A 24,303-nucleotide genomic window follows, 5' to 3' on the forward strand; every position below is an offset into this window, starting at 1 on the left:
CACTAATTGATAAATATAAAAAAAGTTTTTAGCAGTATATATCCTTTATAAATGTTATTTATAACGTATTTTAATATATTATTGCTATATGGATATTCAGTTAGTTACATCTTCCAGATATATATCAGAAGTTTTACTAAATGATTTTTTTTAACTTGAAACTGCTTAAACGTTTAGTCTGCATAGTAAATAGGAATAAACGTGTTTATAAAATATTAGGGAAACAAACATATTGTACATTGAAGTATTTCTTATGAATTTTTCTGTTCTATTTGTGTGGTTGAGAACAATTATCAAAGCTGTTTTTTAATCTAATTAATAGAACCTTTTAAACTAAAGGCACTACTTTAATATATTTACACATATCTGTTTATGAGAACAGTTTTTACCACTAGCATTTAAAAAATCAACTGAAATGCAAACTTGCTGGATTCTCTATATTGCTATAGGTTAAATTTGTAAAGGAAGGAGACTTTTTGTGTTTAAGGGTATCTATATGACTAATAGATAACTATCAATAGAGAACTCATCACATGTTTACTTCACTACATGTTTATTATTTTAGGAATATAAACAAGAAAATATATTTAGATGCAATTGACTGTGTCAAAAGACTCTGACAATCTTATCCCTTAAAGCCCAAACTTATTTAATTTTCACCTGTTTTATTTAAAACATTAAACTCTTAACTTCTTATCAGAATATGATATTTAATAACTAAACCCTTAATGATTTTAAACATATTAATATTGTTCCAGAAGTTTAAAATTGTTGTTTTTATTTCTGTGAGAAAGAAACAGCATCAGAATTATTAAGGACAATGTTGATGAATATGAATTGTATCAATTATTAATACATGCCCAATACTTCACATATATGCCAAGTAAAAAGAAAGATACCGAATAAATTGACAGAAGATAATATTAATCCTAGTGACCACAAATTCTGAGTCACTTGATATTACTACTTTTTCCACATATTTCTTTGCAATATTTCAAGAGAATTCATATCTAGGGCAAGATGGATGTCATAATGAACACCTGTGGTACTTCAAGTTGATTTTATCCTGATGCAAATAGAGGAGCCCAACACACATACCTCATGCTTCTGTACGTTAATGAACTTGGCTTCTAACCTGTATTGGGATAGATGGCCTCTAGATTTATTTCACATCTGTTTAGTCAGCAATCTCATAATTACTCTGAGATTAGTAAAGAACATATTCTTAAATATATGTTAACTACTCCCAGGAAATCTGTACAGTAACAACTGTAACCAGAGGTGGGAAAATAAAACCTTTACTCTTCAGTTCATAGTACAAGAGTAGCATGAAGTCAGTAGTGTATGTCTCTGCATAGTATTGCATGGAAAATAAAATATTAGGGTAATTATTAATGACTGGAAATGAAAGTCTCTCTGGAGAAATGACTTTATAAAATGAATTTATTACAAATAGCAAAAACAGAAAACAAAGGATTTGAAGTGTTTTTTTCTTCTTTTGTGAGGTTTTACTTCTGAATGTAGCTCCTCTCCCCTTTTAAAGTATGATTTAACAAAAATCTTGGTATGACTCAACATTAAGTCTAGTTTTCCTCCAAGTATCTTAGGTTTTAACTTAAGAATCAAGAATCCCTAGAGGAGTGGACTGTTTAAAACGTGATCTGATATTAGAATCAGTCTTACTTTGTTACTTGAGAACAGTGAGTTAAGCAGGAGCCTGTGAATTTTTTATCCTTTCTTTTACTCTTAAATGCTTTATTCTATCCTAATTAGGACTTTTGAAATATTAAATGCATAAATATGACTGTATTAAGTAATTTCATCTGCTTTTCCTGACACTGCTGAACCTTTAAAGTTATGCTTTTGCTCATATCTGAGTAATTTTGATGGATACATATTAATATAAAACATAATGTCCATAGAATTTTGTCTGTACCATAAAACTACCCCATTTCATGTGTTAAATATTATCTATTGAGGGTGCTACTTAAGCGATGCTATTTGCTGAGTGAAAATATACCTTTTTAAAAAGATAAAATCTTAACATCTTACACACACATTAAGGTTACTCTATTAGACATGAGAAGTTTTTAAAATGTCTTAAGTATATTATGGTCTCATGTGGCATATTTTATATATAGTTTGTATATGTGTTTAGAAATGAAATGAACAATAATTTGATTCCTAATATTTTTGTACCTATTTTCAACAGAAGCTGATGACGCTATAATATATTATACCCCTTATCTATATAAATTTTTAGTGTTTAGCACAAATGATAAAAAAATATTATGGCAATTTGTTAAAATGCTATTAGTTACTTGTTTATTAATATGAGGTTAATGTTTACATTTTCAGACGGGCTCTAAATTTATTAAAAATTAATGTTTTAGAAGATAATGTGATATTAAGAACTCAGAACTGCAAATTTAATTGCTTTTAAGTACGGAACCCTAAATTCATGTGGAATCAACTTGTTGGTGATGTCCAACATATTAAGTAGGTGGATACTTTTATGCGAAAGTAAACTTCATTTCACCACTTCTTTCAATCCCCGACTGTATTCATTGATAGGAAAATGGCTTTCAGTTTTACTCATTAAATTTCTTGAATTTTTGTTTGAGATCTCTTTTCCCCCAAGAAAACAAGAGGGAAAGAAAAGAGACTACTATTCATGAATATGGTCAGGATACCTTTAATACTCATGTGAATTTTTATCAGTCACCATCATGATTTCAAGTCATGAATTTATTTTTACATACTTATGCATGCATATTTACATGCATTAGTTACTTAATTGATCTTAGATTCCATTAAATTTGAATGAATAGGAGAAAAATTTGTTCATAGGATTTTGTTCTCGTTATATTACATTTTATTTTATTTTGTTTTATTTAAATAATCAGTTTAAGGCTTATAAAGGTTGATTTGCTCCTGAACTGCTTTATTCCCAGACATTGCCATCTTCCCCAACTACCACCAAGTCCTCTCCATCTGATCCCATGACCACCTCCAGAGCTAATCAGGTACAGTATCATCCTGTCATCTACACCATACTTTTCACGGGTGATTGCCTGCACACTGGAGAAAAAGATACTGGTGGGTTAAGGATGTATTCGTTCATTCACATATGTGCACCATGAACAGATTCCAAATAACCTGAGAAAGAAATATCAATTATTCCTGAAAGTTTATATGCATTTTTAGCTTTAGATAACAAAAATATATTCAGATGGTAGACTACTAGAATTTTGGATTTTCCCCCTAAAATTATGACTTTATGAGCTTTGAGGGTTATTTATTGAGTTGGTGTTTATAATCTCCCTTATTATTTCTCCCCAGGATTCTTGGTATATAAGTTAAGAATATCATATATGTAAAAAATAAATGTATAAATATGACTTATTGAGCAAAGGTATATCTTTAAATGTGAATGCATTTTTCTTTGTTTTTTTATTTCAGATATGCCTTACTGTGTAACAATTTTAAACTTTTGATGAAAAGCATTCCTAGCAATCTAAAAGTAACTGGAAATTGGTATTTGCGATAATTTTAATGCTGTTTAACAACTCAGGAAATGGTACTTTCTTAGAATTTAATAATAGCATTTTCTTTGCTGGAGTGGCAAACTTTGCAATTAGAAATATATCTTAGTTTGACTTGATTGTTTTGGTACTGAATATTTGCAGGACATTCTTCAAAAATATAGTTATTTTTGGCACGTTTAAGGAAATCACTAAAATATTCTATGTAATTCAGAGCTTTACTGTACTTTAACATGACAAATGTTGAAAAATATATTTATTAAAATGATTAAACACATTTTCATTTTGTCTGAGTTGAGCTTCATTTAGGTGAGAAATGTTATTTTCCTTAAAATTTCCACTTTTTTACTAATACAAGGCCTTATGGGATTATTTAAATATTAAACAAGAGCTTATGTTTTTAATATATTTTTCATACAGTTGACTAATAAATTATTAACTTTGAACTATATTTGCTAAATATATTAAATGTGGCTTTTGAATATGATCTAATATAAGGCTATCAGAATTATTTTGCTCATTTATCGATTCTAATAGCTTTGCAACCTCAGGAAAAAATTTTAAATAACTGAAAGCAAAACTAACATTTAGAATGTTATTCTATAGTAGGAGCTTGATTTTTATTTTATGCAGTAGTATTCCCTTCAAACAAAAATACTTTATAATGCTCACATTTAGCCCCAATAAATTGGTTAAAAAAGTACACATCTCTAGTGATGAAACCCAGCACTTCTCTTTGAAGGTAATGGTACTACATAAAGTGAGAACCAAGCTTGTATTATTGATGCACGAAGTTGAAAAGTGTATATACATTTTCACTCATACCTTATCTCCTATATAAGCTTTAATTATACGATATAGAAAACTATTGTGAAAACAACTGACTTTATGTTTTTAATGTTTCTCTTGTACTTCATTCTCTTCCAAATAAAAACAAGACAAATGAGTACAACAGTAATAAAAAATGATTTTTCTCAACATAAAAAGTAAAAAATTCTGGATCTAGAGAGAAAAACCATCTCAATAATTTTGTCTTTGAAGTTAGATTTGTATTTATTTTATGTGAACATGAATTTTTATAAAATGATTTCTTAAAAAGGTTACTTGTTGAAGTTTATTAACAATATAATATTTTTACCCTCTAGATATGTTACTATATCCACCTTGGGATATTTTTCTAATTATATTTTTCTAATTGGAAATAATAAGTCATTTGTGGTTTTATACTCTGTTCACTGTTCTAGTTATGTTTGTTAAATGTGTTTTATTTATACTTTGATTTCTTCTGTTCTTCTACAAAGAATTATAATATCTCCTGCATAACATGAGGCAAGATATAAAAGAACAAAACAAAATCCTTAAATTCATTGAAGGAATTGTAGTTATCTTTCATCTTTATGTTATTAGTAGTTTGTAATTATTTCATTCCCTGTGGGTATTTCCCAATAGATTCTATTAATGTTGTAGGACAGAAGATAATTTGGTTTCTGCTGTTTATTCAGTCTTTAGATAGCTCACAGTTGTTTCTGTGGATAGTCCTAATTAATTCAGCTTCACTAAATTGACTTAGATCTGTAAGAGTAACCAAGATAGAAAAATGGGTTTTAATGTGATCATCTTAAACTCTCCATACTTAAAATAGACTCTTAAACCTATAAGAATATAACTTTCATTTCTGGTGTAAGTTTACTGTATTCTTACCCAGCAATTTAGCAGGTATGTCTCCAGTTTTGTGTTAAAATTATTGTTTATGTGTTATAGCTAATCTGGTATCCTCTGCTGTTAAAAGTAACTGCAAACTTTTTCCATGTGAATTTTCATAAACCAATATAAAGCAATCTAGACAACTACTTGTGTTATTTCATCTATAATAGCTAAATGAGTTATGATTGAGTTTTCTTTAGAATAAATAGTTTGTTACAAACTAATGTAATAAAAGGAACTAAGGGACTATTAACATTTAGAAAACCCAAAAATAAAAAGCACAGAAAATATATTAAAGAGTAAGTTTTATCTGCAGTTTCAACGTTTAAAAATCTTTTCTGTTCTTTTTAAAAATGACTATAATGTTTCAGTACATACTGGATTTTACTTTCCTACCCTCATGTTTCCACAGGTCAGACTGTTCTCACAGATCAGACTGACAGACTATAACTACAGTGTTATGGGTCTATACTAATTTCCCCTGGAAAACTGAAGGACTGTCATATGAGAAGCTTTATAGAATGGTGGTTACAAGTCAAGACTGGAGCCTAATTTCCTATAATCAAATCCTTATTCTGCCACTTGCTGAGTACATTGGGCCTCAGTTTCCCCTTCTGTGAAATTCAGATAATAAATTCATTAACTATTCTTAGAACAATGCTATTCTAGAGTGTACTACTCACCATATAAATGTTAGGTTATGTTTATTTAATTTTTTCTGATATTTCTTTCAAGTGATAATGAAAAAGAAAGATTATTCTTTAAGATGGTAAATAATATAGCATAAAACAGCTTAAACTGTTTGAGTTTTATCTTTAAAAAAAGATTCTGTGATACTAATATTGCTGCTTTTTCAACTCTAAAATATTTCTATACAAAGTGTCTGTATGCTTTTTAGGCCAGCTTAAGATGCTCTATAGTTATTTTCTTCCCTAGTGAGAGTACTGAGTTACTTGTTGTCTAACTTATAAATCAAATTGCTGTTATTTTCCTATTAAGAAAGAAAAGTTAGGGCTAATAGTTTTACAACTTACACTTTCTTTTGCATGCATTGCATATTGCAAAGTGCAGGTTTGACACTTTTCACATGTGGAACTTTAACTAAGAAGCAAATATAAAGATACAAATAGAATTAGAGTCTTAATGTGTTTATAAACTTAAGATAAAAAACAGAATTAGTTGGATTTGATCAGTTCTAAGTTATCGATGCTACATTTTTCAGTCACTTCAAGATTCAACAAAATGGTTTTGTTAATCAGTCAATGGTGCCAAGAATTAAATTCTTAATTTTAGATTCCTGATTGTTAACTCTCCTGGGATTCTTCTCAAATTTCAGGAAAAGTGAAAAGAATAAAAAGAATAGTTTCAGAAATATGTGCTTTATAGATATTTATTTATGTACTAATAAATTTGAAATTATATATCAAAATATACAAAACAAATGAAAATAGGTAACTCATACTCATATATAGCACTTTTGCTATAGTTACAGAAAAACACAAATAGAGCTCACTGGTCCCGCTTTGATTTCATGAACACAGATCTCAAATGGACCCTTAATTCTGTCAGGTAATCATAAGCCCAGTCACTTTTTTACTCTTTAGAGGACTGTTTCATAAATTCTTGTCTCCTTTCTCCTTTCCTTTAATTAGTTTTCTGTTGCCGTATAAAAGATTACCACAAACTTACTGGCTTAAACAGCGCACCTTTATTATCTCATAGTTTTTATGAGTCAAGAGTCAAAGGCACTGTTAGCTGAGTCCTCTGCTCAGAGTCACAAGTCAGCAATCAAAGTATTGGCTGGGGTGTATTCTCATCTAGAGGCTTCACTGGAAACTAATCCGATTTTAAGTTCATGTAGGTTGATGGCAGCATCCAGTTTTTTGCAGCTGTGTGACTGAGGACCCCAACTCCTCATTGGCTGTTGGCAAGAGGAAGCTCTCAGAATCTAGAGGCTGCCCAGGTTCCCTGCTGTGTGACCCTCTCTACAGGCATTTCACAGTTTGGCTGTTTGTTTCTTGCAAAGCCAACAGGAAAATCTCTCTCTCTCCATCGTGTGTTAGCAAGATGAAGTCTTACTGAACCTAAACACAGGCGTGACTTCTTTTGCCATACAGTGTAACTTAATCAGAGCAGTGACATTCCATCCCTTTGCCATATTCTGTTGATTAGAAATCAGGTCACAATTTCTACTCACACTTAAATGGAGGGAACTATACAAGGCATAACACCAAGGGAGCAGAGATCATGGGGCCATCGAAGAATTTTCCCTGCAACAGCACGCCAATATCTCTTGCTCCATCCTCACTCCCGGCTGATGATCTTACTTCCTACTTCACTGAGAAAAATGGAAGCAATAAAAAGAAAAATTGTACAAAATCACAGCTTCATTTATACCCACATATTCTACCTCTCATCTATTACCATAAACTTTCCCTGCTCCTGTCTAAAACCGGTAATTTCAGTTGCACATTAAACCTTATTATTTTTTCTTTACTCAAGGTCATCTCTTCAACAATTCTACCTTCTCTCTCCTTTATCTTTCAAGTTTTTGATCTCTATAGGATCATTCCCATCAGCATACATACCTCTGTTTTTTTTCTCCCATCTTAAAAGACAAAACAAAACTTCTTTTAATCTCACTTCCCTCAGCAGCTAATGCCCTATTTCTTATACTCCTTTGTAGCAAAACTCACAAAAGTTATTTACTCTTTGTTTTCCAGTTTCTGTCTTCCCATCTTTTCTTAAATTCACTCCTATCAGGTTTTTGCCTCCATTCTACCAAAACTGTGTTTGCATAGGATATCAGTGATGATCACATAGCTAATTCCAGTTGTCTGTTCTCCATCTACATGTTAATTTGGCCTATCAACAGTATTTGTTATAATTTGTCACTTTCACTTTCTTGGTATACTTTCATTACTTGGCTTCTAGGATATTATTGCACAACCTTGATTTTCCTCCTGTATCATACCTTGTGCTTCATCTCAAAATCCTTTGCTAGTTCTTCCCATCATCCCTCTTAATGTTGGAGTGATCCGGGTCTTAATACTTGAAACTCTTTCTGGGTATATAGTTTTCCTTCTCCTCATATAATACCTTGGCTTTTATATTCTGACATATGCAAAATTTATGTTTCCAATGAGAGGCAGGTTTACTATGAACTAATGAAGCTTAAGCCTTAAGATTCCTAACCTGCACATGCTTATTACAAGGCCCTCTACCTAGTTTTATCTTTATAATTTTGAATGTAGAAGACAAAGATGTCCTCTAAAATTGTATAAGATCCCACATAACTTGGGTTCACATTTATCTCTCATCTGGATCTCAGAGTGAAACTACAGACTGTATCCAGTTTCCCACTCCGCATTTCCACGTCCATATCTAAGGGACATCTTTAATTCAGAAGTCCTAAAACTACTCCAGACCTGCTCCACCTATAGCCTTTACCGTCTCAGTTGAAGCAATTCCATACATCCACTTTCTCAGATCAGAAATCTTGGATTCATCCTCATCTCTTTTCTTTAATACCCCAAATCCAGTTCCTATAAGAAATAATGTTGACTCTACCATTAAAAAATATATAGAATGTTGACCACTTCTCATTACATCTACTGCTACCCTAGTCCAAGCCTGAATTATTACAAAGGCCTCTGTATAGGTTTCTCTGACTTTCTACCTTTGCTCCCCAAAGTCTGTTCTCCACTGAGCAGACTATGGCTTCTAAAATATGTCAGTTTTTAAAAATTACACCTCTGATAGTTTTCCATTGCACTCAGCAAAAGCCAATATCCCCAAAATGACATCCATTAACTTACAAGATCTGGACCTTGCCACATTACCATGTTCACTTCATTTCCTACCACTTGCCTCCTTCCTCACTCTGCCCCAGGCAAATTCACCTGCTTCCGTTTCCTTGCAGTCATTAGGCATGTGCTTGCCTCTCTCTACACAAAATTCTCTTATCTCAGAGATCTACTTGGCTAACACCTTCATAGTCGTCAAGTCTTTGTTCAAAATTCACCTCTCAATACCCTATGGAGAAGGATATACCTGGCCACCCTATTTGATATTGCAACCTGGCCTCCCCATTCTCCCAAGTACTTCTGATTCCCTTTATCTTGCTGTATTGTTTTCCATTGCCTCATGGAATACTACATACTTTGCTTATTATCATATTTATTGTGTATTTTCAGTCTCACTTTCCTAGAAAATAAGTTACATGAGAACAGTGGTCTTTGTTTTATTCTCTGATGTATTAAGAAGCACTAACCAGGAGCATTATAGGTTCTCAATATTTGTTGAGTGACCAGTGTTAGTTGAAAGAATAGGCTTATGGTCTACATGTTTTAAAACTCATTTTTTATTTTTGAAAATCCCTTCCTCAAGTGAAATTTTGCAATAATAATAAAAGCCATGTGGTATTTACACAAACAAATATAATTGGTCAATGAAACATAAAAGAGATTTCAGAAATATCAATAGATCCAAGTACATACGGGAACTTAACTGTATTCTGTCATTCATTAAGAAAGGTAGTGTAATTTAGGGATTAAGAGAACTGTACTCTTAGGCCATAGTTCCTAGCTTCTTTGCCACTTCCTAATTTTCGGATTTGAGGAAACATCCTTAACTTCACCATGTGTTTTCTGTTTGTAAAATGAATAATAACAGTGCCTACTTCATAGGGTTGTCATGATTCTTAAATGAATCAGTACATGAGAAACATTTAGAACACTGCCTGGTCCAGAGTAATAGTTGTGTCATTTTATTTATTTTAGAAAAGGATGTTTTATTTAATAAACGGTGCTGGCATACTTGACTATCCACCTGAAAGATAATAAATTTGACCTCTACCTTGTACAATATGTAAAAATAAATCTCAATGCATTCAAGATTGAAACTGTAAGACTATTTGATGAAATTATGGTGTGTGAAATCAAGTTGAGGGTGACTTTCTTAAGCAAGAAGGAAATCTAAAACATAAAGGAATAGGTTAAAACATTCAAATATATAAATATTTTATATTTTGGTATAGTAGAATACACCATTAATAAGCAAAAGGTGACAGTATGCTTGGAAAAATATGTTGAACACATTTGACAGTGAATTAATTACTATACAGAGAAACCCTAGATTGATATTAAAAAATAAAAACCCAGGAGAAAAAAATAGGTCAAGATTATGAAAAGGCAGTTTTCAGAAGAGGAAATGGAAATGCCCAATAAACATATGAAAGCATGTTTAACCTTACCAGGTATCAGGAAAATTTGAATCAACATCACAAGATTATATATTTTTTTTACCAGATAGACAAAATTTTATGTGTGTGTATATAATACACATATATCAAGAACACAAAAATTTAATCTCCGTGTGTGGGCCTGTGTGTGTGTGCATGTGTTTATAAATTAAAAGTGCTGTCAAGAATATAGGAAATAATCATTCTCATACAGTGTTGATATAAGAAATGCTATAATATTACAGCTTTTGAGAATCTACCCAGTAAAATTTAATGTACCAATACATAGAAATATAGACAAAGATGTATATTGCAGTATTATTTACAGTGGAAAAAGTTGGAAAACCACCTGCTTTAACAGGAGAGTGGCTGAATAAATATGGTATTGTAGAATATTATGTGGTGAAGCTATTAAAAATAGTGAGTTAGAGCCATGTAAATTGGCCTAGAATAGTGTTTGTAATATATTAACTAAAGAAAATTAAGTTGCTAAGAAACATATGGCCTTATTTTTAAGTCAAAAATATCTTGTGTTCATGAATCATCAGGGTGATGACAAGGAATATGAACATTATTAACTTTTTATGTTTCTACTTTGTTTTTAAAGTGTTAACTAAGGAAATGTAAAACAAGATGGAAAAAAATAATGGCTCCAGTTGCGATATTATGTAATGTTTTAAGGAATATAAAGTGGCAACTTTCCAAAAGACTGAGAAAGATTGGACTGTCTTTGATATTAGGTATCTGTTTGGACTACTTGACTCCTTCATTTCCTAGTTGTGGGATGCTTTTTGAGGAGTTTCAAGAAGGATCACAAGAGAGGCTTTAGGATTAGAGGAGACACTTACTAAGTGGCAAAGGAACTGGCAGTTGTTTCAGAAGTTAAAGTTATGCCAAATTAAATGATTATGCAATATTTGTAGTAGTTTTCTTTATTCTTTGTTAATTAATATATCAAAGGTTCTCAATTCTAGCCTCATCAAAATTACCTATGTAGATTCTTATTTAATAGATTTAGGATGAGATTAGGCATCTATATTTGAAGAGTTGGAAAAATGTTTCCTGAAGCCTCTTGTTATTTGTGAATCACCATTTACCATATGAAAAATGCACAGTAGTTTATTAAAAATACGATAATTATATAATTGTGTATTACATAACACTATCTCTTCACAACTTTACTTTGACTTTTTAATGAAATAACACACTTTGAATATTATTTGATTAACATTAAATTAAAGAACAAATATTTGATTTGATTTGATTTGTGCACAAGTTGAAGGGAAAGTGTTAGTATTATCACTGAAAACAGTAAAGGTTACTAATTAATACAATTTAAATCTATGAAGAAATATTATACAAAGGATGATTGTCTTTTCAGATAGCAGTAGTAGTCTTTTGACTGTTACCAAATACAGTTAGAGGTTCTCTAACCTTGGAAATCTTTATATATGCAGATTACATTACTGTTTTTAAAGATTATTTAGCAATATTCTTGCCAAAATTTATGGCGGAGAGCTAAATGAGCACTTCCTAACCATACCCATTCCACAGCAAACTTCTAATTTTGTTAGTGTGCTATGCTGTAGATGGTTTGTCCTTCACACCCAGTGATGGGCATCAGAGGATCTTCCTGAGGGCAAGTTAAGAATTACTGCTGAAAGCAGCACACCATTAGTATTTTCAGGTTAGAATTATAACACATCATTTAGTAAATCCCATGTTATGTGACCTTCCAAAGTCCCTTCTAAAGGTTTGATTTCATATGAAGACATATTTGTATTTATGGAAAGCCTAGGGCTTTTCAAGTTTTCAGATTGAAGAAAATGGTAAACTTCAGAGGGAAAGAGTTAATGAAATATGAAATGTTCCTTATTTTACATCCCATATATGGCTCAGTCACTGATAAAAATGCAGAGTGCCTTGTCTAGTGTAGGCTGGTAAGTAGGCAGATACGCAATGTTCTTCGTCTTGCTGGACCACCTAGTAGGTAAGGGTGGTTGTTTGTTTCATCAGCATTCTCCCTGCAGTCATAGCTCTGGTAGTTCTTGCACACAGTGTGTTCTCAAGACAGAACGTTATATGTGCCTTTAGATAACTAAAGCACTTAGTGCCTCATCCCTCCAGAATGTGCACTAGTCTTGCTCTGTGTGTGTATATATATACCCTTCAACAGAATTTTTTAATCTTTCAAATAGAGCCATATAAAATGGGAAATACATAAAACAGGAAAATCAGGTAGTTATCAAGTTTATTTTCAATATTTTAATTTTATTTTAAAAAAGCTTAGAAATAGGAAAATCTTTGCATATTCTCTCTGATAATATCTTTGCATATTCTCATAGTTTTGCCAGATTGAGGAGTTTGATACCTGATCACTGTGGAATAAAAATTGTCTCTTGTTTTTTCTGATTTTTTAATCTTTGATTTGGGAATATTCCAGTTGATCTTTTTCTCACCTTTTCTTCTGAACCTAGTACCTTATAATTTATTTTATTGGTCTTTGGTTTAGCTATTGTTTTTTTCCTTCCATTAGGTGATACAGTCCTTCAATTACTCTTTAAAAATATATTTGAGAAAGGAAGTGATCTGTTTCACTAACTTTAGACAAATAATGGCTATAAAAGTAATGTATTTTTATTTGTGATTCATTAAGTATTAGAAGTGAATTACTTCAATCCATATGTAGGAAAAGAATTTAGTTTTATGACTAATAATACATTTTGTTAAATTGCAGACATTTTTCTGTAGCTTTTTATATATTAGTCAATATGTATTTGCACACTACAAGTATTAATGTAATAAGAATAATTCAGGACATTTTCATTTCTTAATGACAGTCATTTGTGATAGTAAATTGTCAACTTCCCTTTACTAATAAGACATTGAAATGTAGGCACCTATTATTTTTAAAAAAACAAATATTGCCTTCAGAAAAATTCTTGGAGAAATTAAAATATAAGAAATGTTGAATTAGCTTGATTAATAAATATAAAATACTTACAAGCAACTGTAATTTGATTTCAATAATATTTTAAATCATGTTAAAATATGGTACATCAATCTATCATTAACTAATTAATAATAATACTTAATTTTAATGGTAAAAATGGCTTAATCAAAAATTTGTAAAAGCAAAGTAATCCAAATTGTGAAAGTTTTCTTAATAATTAGTTACCTAGTTACATAAGTTTAAATAGAGATCAGTTTTTAAACATAGCTGAGAAATTTACTTCCAATAATATCTTATCAAATTAGTTTGCTTACATTATAGAATATTAAATCAACCCATGTACCAAACTCAGACTTTTAAATGGCTTTATATTCCTAGATTAGATTAACTTTGTGGTTTTCCTAAACAGGCATTTAGCATAATTACATGATTCTTATTTAAAACTATGATTTTAAATTTTCTTATTTTAAAATTTTAAAGTATTTTATAAATCTGCTTTTCTGTCATTTATCAAATCATTTTATATACACATTTAAATGTTTATTAGTATTTATTGTACCACATGTCCGGAAGCTTCATGAAAGCGAGATCTTAACCTTTTTATTTAACTCTGTATTTCCAACATCTGGAACAGTACCTGGAACTCAGTAAATAATTGTTCAATGAATACCAGAAATATACTAAATTTATTTTAAATGAATTGTTTATTCTGCTTTTGCAGCATTTGTTTATTCAACATCCTAATTTGGGGATAATTTTTCTATTTCCTTTTGTGATACTAATTTTTAAAAATTTAAGACAAGGTTTATATGGTAAGAAGAAAAGCTCATCTGAAACCCAACCTCTATTATTTTCTTTATTTCAGTTTTATCTGCATATAATTTTACACTGTTTAATTTAAATTCTATGTATACATTTATGTATTTTTAAAATTTTGCATAGATATTTTCCACATTATTTTATAGCTTTATATAGTGTCTTTACACTGTTCTGTGTATATGACATTTTCCATGTTTTGGATTATTTCCCAGATGGATCACAGAAGGAGAGAAACTAAGTTAAAGATTATGCTCATTTTATAACTTAATGTGTTCTATAAGGTGATTTCCAAAAGCTGATATATACTGCCACAGAAAAGAGATTAAAAGAAAGAGATTAGTAGTTAAGCCATTCCCTCATTTTCATTTGGTTTTCCGTTTTTTTTTTTGGTGATTAATTTTGCTGCTCTGCTTTGAATATCTTTGATTATTTTAGAAGTTAAATATTTTCTTATCCTGCACAATTCTTTGCTGTCCACTATTTAATGAATTGTTTGTTCATTTTTACCTTCCACTGGATTACCTTATCCATTTCTCTGGCTTTAAATACTATCTCTATGTTAACTCTCAAACTCGTAGCCAATCACCTACTTGATATCTTCACTTGGATGACTGGTAGGCATTTCAAACTTGATATATCCAAAATAGAATTCCTGATTCCCTCTATCCTTTTCTTTCACACCTGTCCATCATCTGCTTCAGTAAACACAGCCCCTACTTTCATGTGCATGGCTATTTTTCACTTTTTCAATTGATTTCAATCAATTTCACTTAAATTGATTGTTGCAACCTTTAAAATATTAAGTTGAAAATATTAGTTTTCATATAAAAAGCCCAAATATTTCAGATATATTTTTTCACTAATCAGAATTAAGAACTCTGAACGTATATCTTAGTGTACATGCCCTGTAAGAGATGAGCCAAAAAGAGAGGGTTTAAAAATAATAATAATAGTTTCAAAGAGCTTTTTGATAATCTGACACATGGATGGTAATGGCAACTGGGACTTCCAGAAATTTAACCTCAATTTAGTAAAAGCTGGTTTAGTAAGCATTAAGAAGACAATACCTCAAATTATTTTCATTTGTAAATAATGAGCTGCTCTATAATAGTTTATCATTTACAACCCTCACGGTTTCTTCATAATTACTTGACTTCTAGTAGTATTCTTTTTTGATATCATTATGTCTAGCTTTTTTTTCACTTCCTTCTTCTTATAAAGAATAGATTTCTCCTATTATTCTTATTCCTAAGTATATCCCTCTCTGACATGTAATATGGTATATTTTAAAAATATGCAACAGTCACCAAAAGAAAAAAAAACACTTGGATTAATGCTTCAAGGGGAAAAGTGAAAAATATGTTAAGTCCAAAAAAAAATAGTTCAGTTAAACTTTATTTGCCTTTAGAAATTTTTTGGTGATTATCATTCATTCTTCTGTCTTGTTCCAAAGAGTCACAAAAAAGAGGTGTACTGTCATTTTCTGCCATGTCTTACAGCCAGAGGGGAAAGTAAAATATGGCCCTTAGGAAGAAGATATAAAATGGATGTATGGTCTCCACAAAACTTTTTAAAGTCAATTATTTTAAGGTAAAAATGCAATTGCTTGAAGCAAGGCAAGGTGTGGGAGGTAACTGCACCAGTTATGAATTGTGATTATGATTCATAGACACTGTCATTTCGTCATCTTATTAATTGATCCAGTTCATTGCTTAATCAAGTAAACACTAATATGTTTATATTCTAGACTTTTAGAACCAGTCTGACCACATTTTTTATGGCTAAAGAAGCCTAGCCACAAGCTTGATTAGTAAGAAGCTACAAAATTGCATAGGAAAAACATAATACATTGATGAAAAATTAAGAAAAAGGCATATAGTGCATATTTAATTACTATAATCTTATTGGATTTTTAATTTATTAATTTATTTATTTATTTTATTTTTTTGGCTGTGTTGGGTCTTCGTTTCTATGCGAGGGCTTTCTCTAGTTGTGGCAAGCGGGGGCCACTTTTAATTGCGGTGCGCGGGCTTTTCACTGTCGCGGCCTCTCTTGTTGCGGGGCACAGGCTCCAGACGCGCAGGCACAGTAGTTGTGGCTCACGGGCCTAGTTGCTCCGCGCATGTGGGATCTTCCCAGACCAGGGTTCGAACCCGTGTCCCCTGCATTGGCAGGCAGATGCTCAACCACTGCGCCACTAGGGAAGCCCATCTTATTGGATTTTTAAATGACAAATCTGTGTTACTGATTTCAGGAATTTTATGACAAGATTAAAACATCTGTATATTTGTCTTTTTGTAAATTTCAGTATGGGTGCAATATAATTTGAATTTTAGATTTTAGAGATGATAAAGTTGTTTTTGTTTTAAGAACCCAGTGTCATATTTTACACACACACACACACACACACACACACACACACACTCCTGCATGGCCATGATGGAGTCTTTCAAATACTTTATTATTTAGCTCTTACATAAATCCATATATTTTGCATTACATTCAAGCTGCTCTGGAAGACATAAGATTTCAGCAAGCAAAAATGTGTAAGTTTAAGGGGAAGAACAGTGTTGGAAATATAGGCAACATTTTAGTCATTTGGAATAAATGAATAAACAAAGGCAAAGACCTAGAAAAACAACTAATATAGAGTATATTTAAGAACTAGCAGGTAAAGTTTGGATTCAGCATAGAATACTAGTCATAGAAAATGAAACTGGGAAGACAAGTTGGGGACAGGGTATGGAGAATTTGGAATGTCTACATAAGGAGTCTGGATAATTTAGTGGGTAGCTGGAAGGGGATCATTGAAGGCTTTTGATTAGGGTTTTTTAATAATGCTAAAATAAAAACTCATCCACAGTCTTATCAAGTTGTCTGATTTTATAGGTGATGAAACTGAAGTGATTGACAAAGGTCACACAGCAGAGCCAGGGTGAGGGTCCATATGTCCTAACTATCAATTCTATATTCTTTTTATTACACCACACATTCCTTTAGATAGGCTAAAGCAGTAGGACTGGCAAGAAGCATTTCAGGGGAAAAAAAATCAACAGTGCATAACAGGATGTAGAGATCTAGGGAGCAAGAGAAGGCACAGATGGCTTCCAGGTTTAAAACCTGGTGTTGGCAGTAGGTGGGGGGGTAAGGATATATGAGAGAAGATAGCATGGTATTTTACGATAGATATAAAGACATACTTATGAAAACTGTACTGCCTTGAATTTGGTTATCAAAAGTAAGTAGATTAAACACACTAGTAGAGAGTTGGAAGAGCTGCTTTTTCATTCATTTTGGATATTTCATGTAGCTCTGTCGTACATACTTTGTCAGAGCAGTATTTTTTAGAAAGGCAGTTATTTATATATTTTAAAATCTATAATCAAAAGAAAGATACACTTTTTTCAGTTTACTTTGGTCAGCAGTTCAGTGTGGATCTCCCAAATGACACATACATCTCCAATGGCCACTAATAAATGGTGCCTCAGTAGCCCAAGGTGTAATACATTAGGCAAATGAAAGAGATTTATCCTGTTAGATCATGTATATCTCAGTAAAAGATATGTTAAATAATCCACTCGTGTCTCTTTACCAGAGTTATGACATCTTGACTTTTAGAGCATCAAGAGATACAATAAACTGTCAGCATTTCTTTTGGATAGGCAAATACTACATGATATAACAAGAACTTATTTTCAAGGATACTGTTTTGTCAATTACAGGTTATTGAAATCCAATTCTAAGTGGCTTAACCAAAAAAAAAAAAGAGGGAGGGAATTATATTGATTCTGTGCTGGCTTTATACATGGTTAGATTCAGATGCCAAAATGGTATCAGAAACTTCTCTCTCTCCATTTCTGAAGTCTCCTTTTATCTAAGTCAACTTAAAATTATTTTCAGTCAGCTTCTTCCTCTTTCCGTATAGTGACAAGATAGGACTAGTAACATCAAGCTTGTGTTCTGCTAGATTAAACGCACAGTTACTTCCATCCCAACAATTTCACAGATTCTTCAGGCTAACTCTTATTGGACCATCCTGTGTCATGTGCTCAATCCCAAATCAGTACCTGCTACGAGTGTGGACAGTGTGATATGCAGGCTTCTTAGGTCATGTGTCCACTTCTAGAGGCATTGGAAGGTAGTCAGCCTTACCTAAAGTACATGGCACTCAGAATGAGAGAGGGTTATTTCCTGAAGGAAAACTGAAGTCTCTTGTTGTAAGGAAGATCGACGTCAGCTGACTGAGTGAATGAAATAGCAGGTATCCACAATTGATAGGAATTGCTTTGAAAATGGAAAGCAGTACATATATAGTGTATAACATGACAGCCCTAAATGAAATAGTTCATACTATTAATTGAGCTATCTTAAATTATACTGGAACTTGTTTTGCATTTATTTTAACGTATCGCTTTATGAAATAGTTCGATAATTTTCCTGCCATGATAATGAAGAAATACGATGCCCACAGACACTGTCATTCTTTTTTAAGACCATAATGAATTGGGGTTCTTACTTGGCAAAGGAGTAAATGTGTTTTTCTTAATGCTTATTTTTAATCAGAAACGTATCAATATTAAAGCCTACCTATTTGGTATTTTTAACCCTTTCCATGGGATTCCCATAGAGGTTCTTTTGTGGTTGCAAATAGAGAAACAGCCACTTCATTACTTTTTTTTCTGAAAAGTTGATGCTAATAAAATTAGTATAATTATACTGTTAATCTTACTTCATGTTTCTTTGATATAACAATTGTAAGTCTAGGAATAAGCAGAATTTAAGTAAAATTCTTTTCTTTAAAAATAATACCATTATTTAAGCAGATCATCACATCACTACTAAAATGGACTTAGGTTTGAACAGGAACTCTCCAACACAGAGATAACAGAGCAACCTCATTGAGAATGTCTGACAGTAAAGAATAGGCTACTGATAGTACAAAAATGAGACATGATCATCTTTCAAAGATTTTCTTATCCCTTCTTCTTCCAGTTAGGCTTTCTGTCTCCTTTGTGACCTTTATATATTTCTGTACCCACACTTTTAAGACTTGACTGCACTGACACATTGACACATCTGTTTTCTATAACTGATCTGGAAGTTCCTTAAAGACAGAAACAGTGCCATATGTATCCTTTATTTCTAGCTCCCAACACAGGGCCTGGGCCACTCAATAAGCATTTCATAGAAGATTGGGTGGATGGTAGCAACTGTAGATCATAGTTCTGAAGGGAAAACTGATTTGTAACTGTCAGGAATATATCTGGTTTAGCTGATACATGTTACACCAAATAATTGTATGCTGTTTAAGGTCCAGTTTTTCTTTCTTTCAGTTCTTCAGAAATAAGAATATTATGTAAGTCAGTGTGTTAACAGACTTTACCAATGAAAATGAAGTCACAGATACAATTAAAATTTGCTATTTGTCATATCAGTGGGGATGCAAACACAGATTTTCCTTTTTTAAAAAATAAATTTATTATTTATTTATGTCTGCATTGGGTCTTCGTTGCTGCACGCAGGCTTTCTCTGGTTGCAGTGAGTGGGGGCTACTCTTAGGTGCAGTGCGCGGGCTTCTCATTGCGGTGGCTTCTCTTGTTGCGGAGCACAGTCTCTAGGCACACGGGCTTCAGTAGTTGTGGCTTGCGGCCTCTAGAGTGCAGGCTCAATAGTTGTGGCGCACGGGCTTAGTTGCTCCGTGGCATGTGGGATCTTCCCGGACCAGGGCTTGAACCCGTGCCCCCTGCATTGGCAGACGGATTCTTAACCACTGCACCACCAGGGAAGTCCCGGAGATTTTCCTTTAGGTAAATGCTGTATTCCTATATCTAAGAAGTAAGCAAATAGGTTATCTCACATAATTCTCCACACTCCTTTCCTCCAACCCCCACCCAATCAGTGTTCAGTTGCCCACCATCTCCAAGCTTCCACACCTGTGTCTCACTGCTTTTTGGCTCTGATCTGATGCATAGGGTGGAAATAGAACACTACTGTCTCTGAGATATTATACAAGTGAATTAATTTTTCTTTTTGTCTCAACTTGTTTTCAGAGGGTCTCTTTCCTCTCTGTGTCCATATTAGATTAATATGAAATGTGCAAATAAATATGGGTGTATTTTTTAACTTTTCAGAGAAAAAAGTGTAATTCTAAGAGGTTTTCATGTCCTTGTGTCAGAAATAAAAGTTGGGTAACTTTCAGTGGCTAGGCTACTAAGTATATTTATTAAATTTGGAATTTAATAACTTACATTTACATTTTCTTTAATTTTCTAATTTCTAAGATTATTCATTGTAAGCAGAATTATTCCTATCTAAAGTTGATAAATGCTACATATTACAAATATTAATATGCAATCACTATTGTCTTCTATTAAATCATAACACACCTTTATATGTGGACAAATGTCAATTATACCAACAAAATTCGGAGGCCAGATCAGTATTTGGTAAAACAACAAATACAAATGTCTGACAGTACTTCATATAAGATTATTTCAAATAGTTAAAACTAAAATCCAGAAAATGTGCTTACTACATAAGGACATCTTTAATATAAAGATAGATGATGTGGTGTAATTCTTTAATTTGCAAAGATACATATTTTTTGGAAGATGTTTACTTTTATGAAAAGTTCACATACTATTTCTGAAATATATGTTATTTCAGAATTTTTGAATATTTAAAAGAAAGAAAAATGATTAAAGGGAAAAATTTTGAAAGGAAGGACAAGGTAATGTGCTTGTGTAAGTAATATAAGTACTGTGCACATATTTGCAAGTTCTTTTGGAAGCATAAACTAGTCCTAGAGTTAAAAGAAAAGGTTATAGGTGCAATAAATATAGTATGAGACTGGTATGCAGTGTAGTAGAAATTAACATCATCTTCACATACCTTATACAAGCTTAAGGTGATTTTAGAGTGGATGTTATAAAATTATATATTTCATTACTTTTTATTGACAGTCTATAGGATAGTTCCCATAATTAACCTCTCATGTGCTGTTCTCTTCATGGGTTATAATCATACAGGCAATCATTACATTGAGCAAAACAGCAGTGATATTAAAATTTAAAATAATTTAAGAACAGCTCTTTCGAAAGTCTTGGTTGATTAATATATTTTTCTTCATAAAAAAATTACATTGAAACAACCTCAATTTGTCAGTATATAAATGTTTTCAACAATATTGTTTCGCAAAAATGTTTCTCATTTTCAAAAGAAATATTCACAAAATATAATCATATTTAACATTCGGATTTTTAAATCCTTAAAAGTAAATTTTCTTAATATTTTATGGGCACAGGATAAAATGTAAGGATGATTCTAATCTTATAATTGGTGTAAGATGTAATCATGCTTTAACTTTCTAATTATATCACTTTAACATATTTCAGCATTTCAGACAAATAATTTTCTACCAAAAAGTCTGTGAACAAAATTAACAAATTAACATGTTAAAAAAATTATTTCTCAGTCTACTTCTTGAAACTGAATGCACTTAATCAGGGGAATATGAGGGATATATTTGACATTCCGAAGAAATGTCTCTAGAAAATTTAGATTTTTTTCAAAAAAAATGAAATGATTATATAGACAAATCTAATAAAACAAAACTCTACTGTGACTATAAATTATATGTGTGGTAAGAAAAGTTGTGTGGTATGTGTGTGTGTGTGTGTGTGTGTGTTTAATACATGTAAATATATTTATGAGGTAACCCAGTCTAGAATTTGAATTTATACTTTCACTGCTTGCTACCTTCCTAAAAATGCATGGCTCTATTTTAAAAAAAAATATCCATACCCAAATCTGTGTTTTAAAGATAACATGACAATACTTGCTAAAAATTAACTAATGAGATATCTCATAGATGATCTCAACTAAATTTCTGCTCAAATTTCAACAAATATTTCAGCCTGCCCGTTTAAATGTCTGGGACAAGGAAAGCAGTTCCTTCAGTGCTTTGTCAGTGACAGAACATTCACAATTTTTTATCTACCTGATGAGTCATAAAACAGTGTCATATGTATCTTTGTGCTACCAAAACATAACTTTAAATGTTAATATCTGTATTTTAATTTTAAGGATTATAAAAATAACATACTGATTTTATACCTCTTATAATAGTATTTGATTATGACTAAATAAATAAAAATATGCTGGGTTTTGTAGCTGGATGTTTCAGAACAAATTAGCTAAAATGCCTATACTTCGTACAGTCACATTGAATCGTTGTAAGTATTCATGTGACTACAGTAATTTTCAGTAACCTTTGACAATATGGTTGTAAGCTGTTTTTAAAAATGTAGCTATTACTGCCAAAAAGAGAATGATCTACCTAATCAAAATAGTCATTTTCCAAATTTAGATAGAACATCCATGTAATATCATTCTCAAATAGCCCCTAACCTACCTAAAAGCAATTGAAAATTTTTATATTATTTAGAGATATTTATTATTTTTATAAAGTTATAGGTTGGTGTCAGTTTAGTTGAAAAACTAAAATACTACTACTAATAAATATATTGACCTCCATTTCTGAAAATATTAGTCATAAAGTAAGTAAGGTATTGAACAACACAAAAATTACTAGGTGATAAGGAACATGAAATTAATGTTTTAAAGGGACTCAAGAACTTTCCTACTTTTTATCTTTACTAACTTTGCTTTATAATCCTCCACTCTTTGTTTTTATATGTTTTCGAGCAAAGATATTCTTACAGCTAAGTAGGTGAAGAATCATCCACAGCATTTTGATTTTGGAGCCATATAAAAATGTTATCATTGATGAAATGTTATGATTTCCTCTCTTTTATAACTTCCGCAAAATTCACAGAGTCAAGGAAAATTTTTGTTCAATAATTTAAAACTGAAAATTGCCTTTTCCTTTGAGAAGTCTAATTTTACAAGATAATTGTATTAAAATGTGAAAAATGTCACTTTAGAAATTGTGATATTTGTATCTTTCATAAATTATGTTTAAACTAATATTCAATTTACTATTTTACTTTTTCTAGGACAGCAAAGTAATATAATGTATATGTGCAAAACAGAAGTATTATTTATACGTATTTTTTTTAATTACAGGTAAAGATTATAGTTCCCAACAGCACAGCAGGTCTGATAATAGGGAAGGGAGGTGCTACTGTGAAGGCTATAATGGAGCAGTCAGGGGCTTGGGTGCAGCTTTCCCAGAAACCTGATGGGATCAACCTGCAAGAGAGGGTTGTCACTGTGAGTGGAGAACCTGAACAAAACCGAAAAGCTGTTGAACTTATCATCCAGAAGATACAAGAGGATCCACAGAGTGGCAGCTGTCTCAATATCAGTTATGCCAATGTTACAGGTCCAGTGGCAAATTCCAATCCAACCGGATCTCCTTATGCAAACACTGCTGAAGTTCTACCAACCGCTGCAGCAGCCGCAGGGCTATTAGGACATGCTAACCTTGCTGGCGTTGCAGCCTTTCCAGCAGTTTTATCTGGCTTCACGGGCAATGACCTGGTGGCCATCACCTCTGCACTTAATACATTAGCCAGCTACGGATACAATCTCAACACATTAGGTTTAGGTCTCAGTCAAGCAGCAGCAACAGGGGCTTTGGCTGCAGCAGCTGCCAGTGCCAACCCAGCGGCAGCAGCAGCCAATTTGTTGGCCACCTATGCCAGTGAGGCCTCAGCCAGTGGCAGCACAGCTGGTGGTACGGCGGGGACATTCGCATTAGGTAGCCTGGCTGCTGCTACTGCTGCAACCAATGGATACTTTGGAGCTGCTTCTCCCCTAGCTGCCAGTGCCATTCTAGGAACAGAAAAGTCCACAGATGGATCAAAGGATGTAGTTGAAATAGCAGTGCCAGAAAACTTAGTTGGTGCAATACTTGGCAAAGGAGGGAAAACATTAGTGGAATACCAGGAGTTGACTGGTGCAAGGATACAGATCTCCAAAAAAGGAGAATTCGTACCTGGCACAAGGAATCGGAAGGTAACCATTACTGGAACACCAGCTGCAACACAGGCTGCTCAATATTTAATTACACAAAG

The 24,303-nt window shown here is 32.2% G+C and overlaps 1 protein-coding gene across 6 annotated transcripts in view; it reads left to right on the plus strand.

Moving 5' to 3' along the window:
* The window catches only part of NOVA1 (NOVA alternative splicing regulator 1), a 141,218-nt gene that overhangs the window by 113,162 nt on the left and 3,753 nt on the right, over positions 1-24,303 (plus strand). For 4 of the 6 annotated variants that reach the window (XM_082449918.1, XM_082449921.1, XM_082449920.1 and 1 more), the window contains 2 exons: positions 2,955-3,026; positions 23,351-24,303. The exon at positions 23,351-24,303 is cut by the window's right edge and continues 3,753 nt beyond it. In XM_082449918.1, coding sequence (XP_082306044.1) covers positions 2,955-3,026; positions 23,351-24,303 — 1,025 coding nt within the window. Of the gene's footprint in view, positions 1-2,954; positions 3,027-3,462; positions 3,823-23,350 lie in introns of those variants that run through there. The other 2 variants (XM_082449923.1, XM_082449919.1) reach the window with 2 other exon arrangements.

The sequence above is a fragment of the Balaenoptera physalus genome (assembly GCF_965194825.1).
Source record: "Balaenoptera physalus genome assembly, chromosome: 2".
Classification (NCBI taxonomy): domain Eukaryota; kingdom Metazoa; phylum Chordata; class Mammalia; order Artiodactyla; family Balaenopteridae; genus Balaenoptera; species Balaenoptera physalus.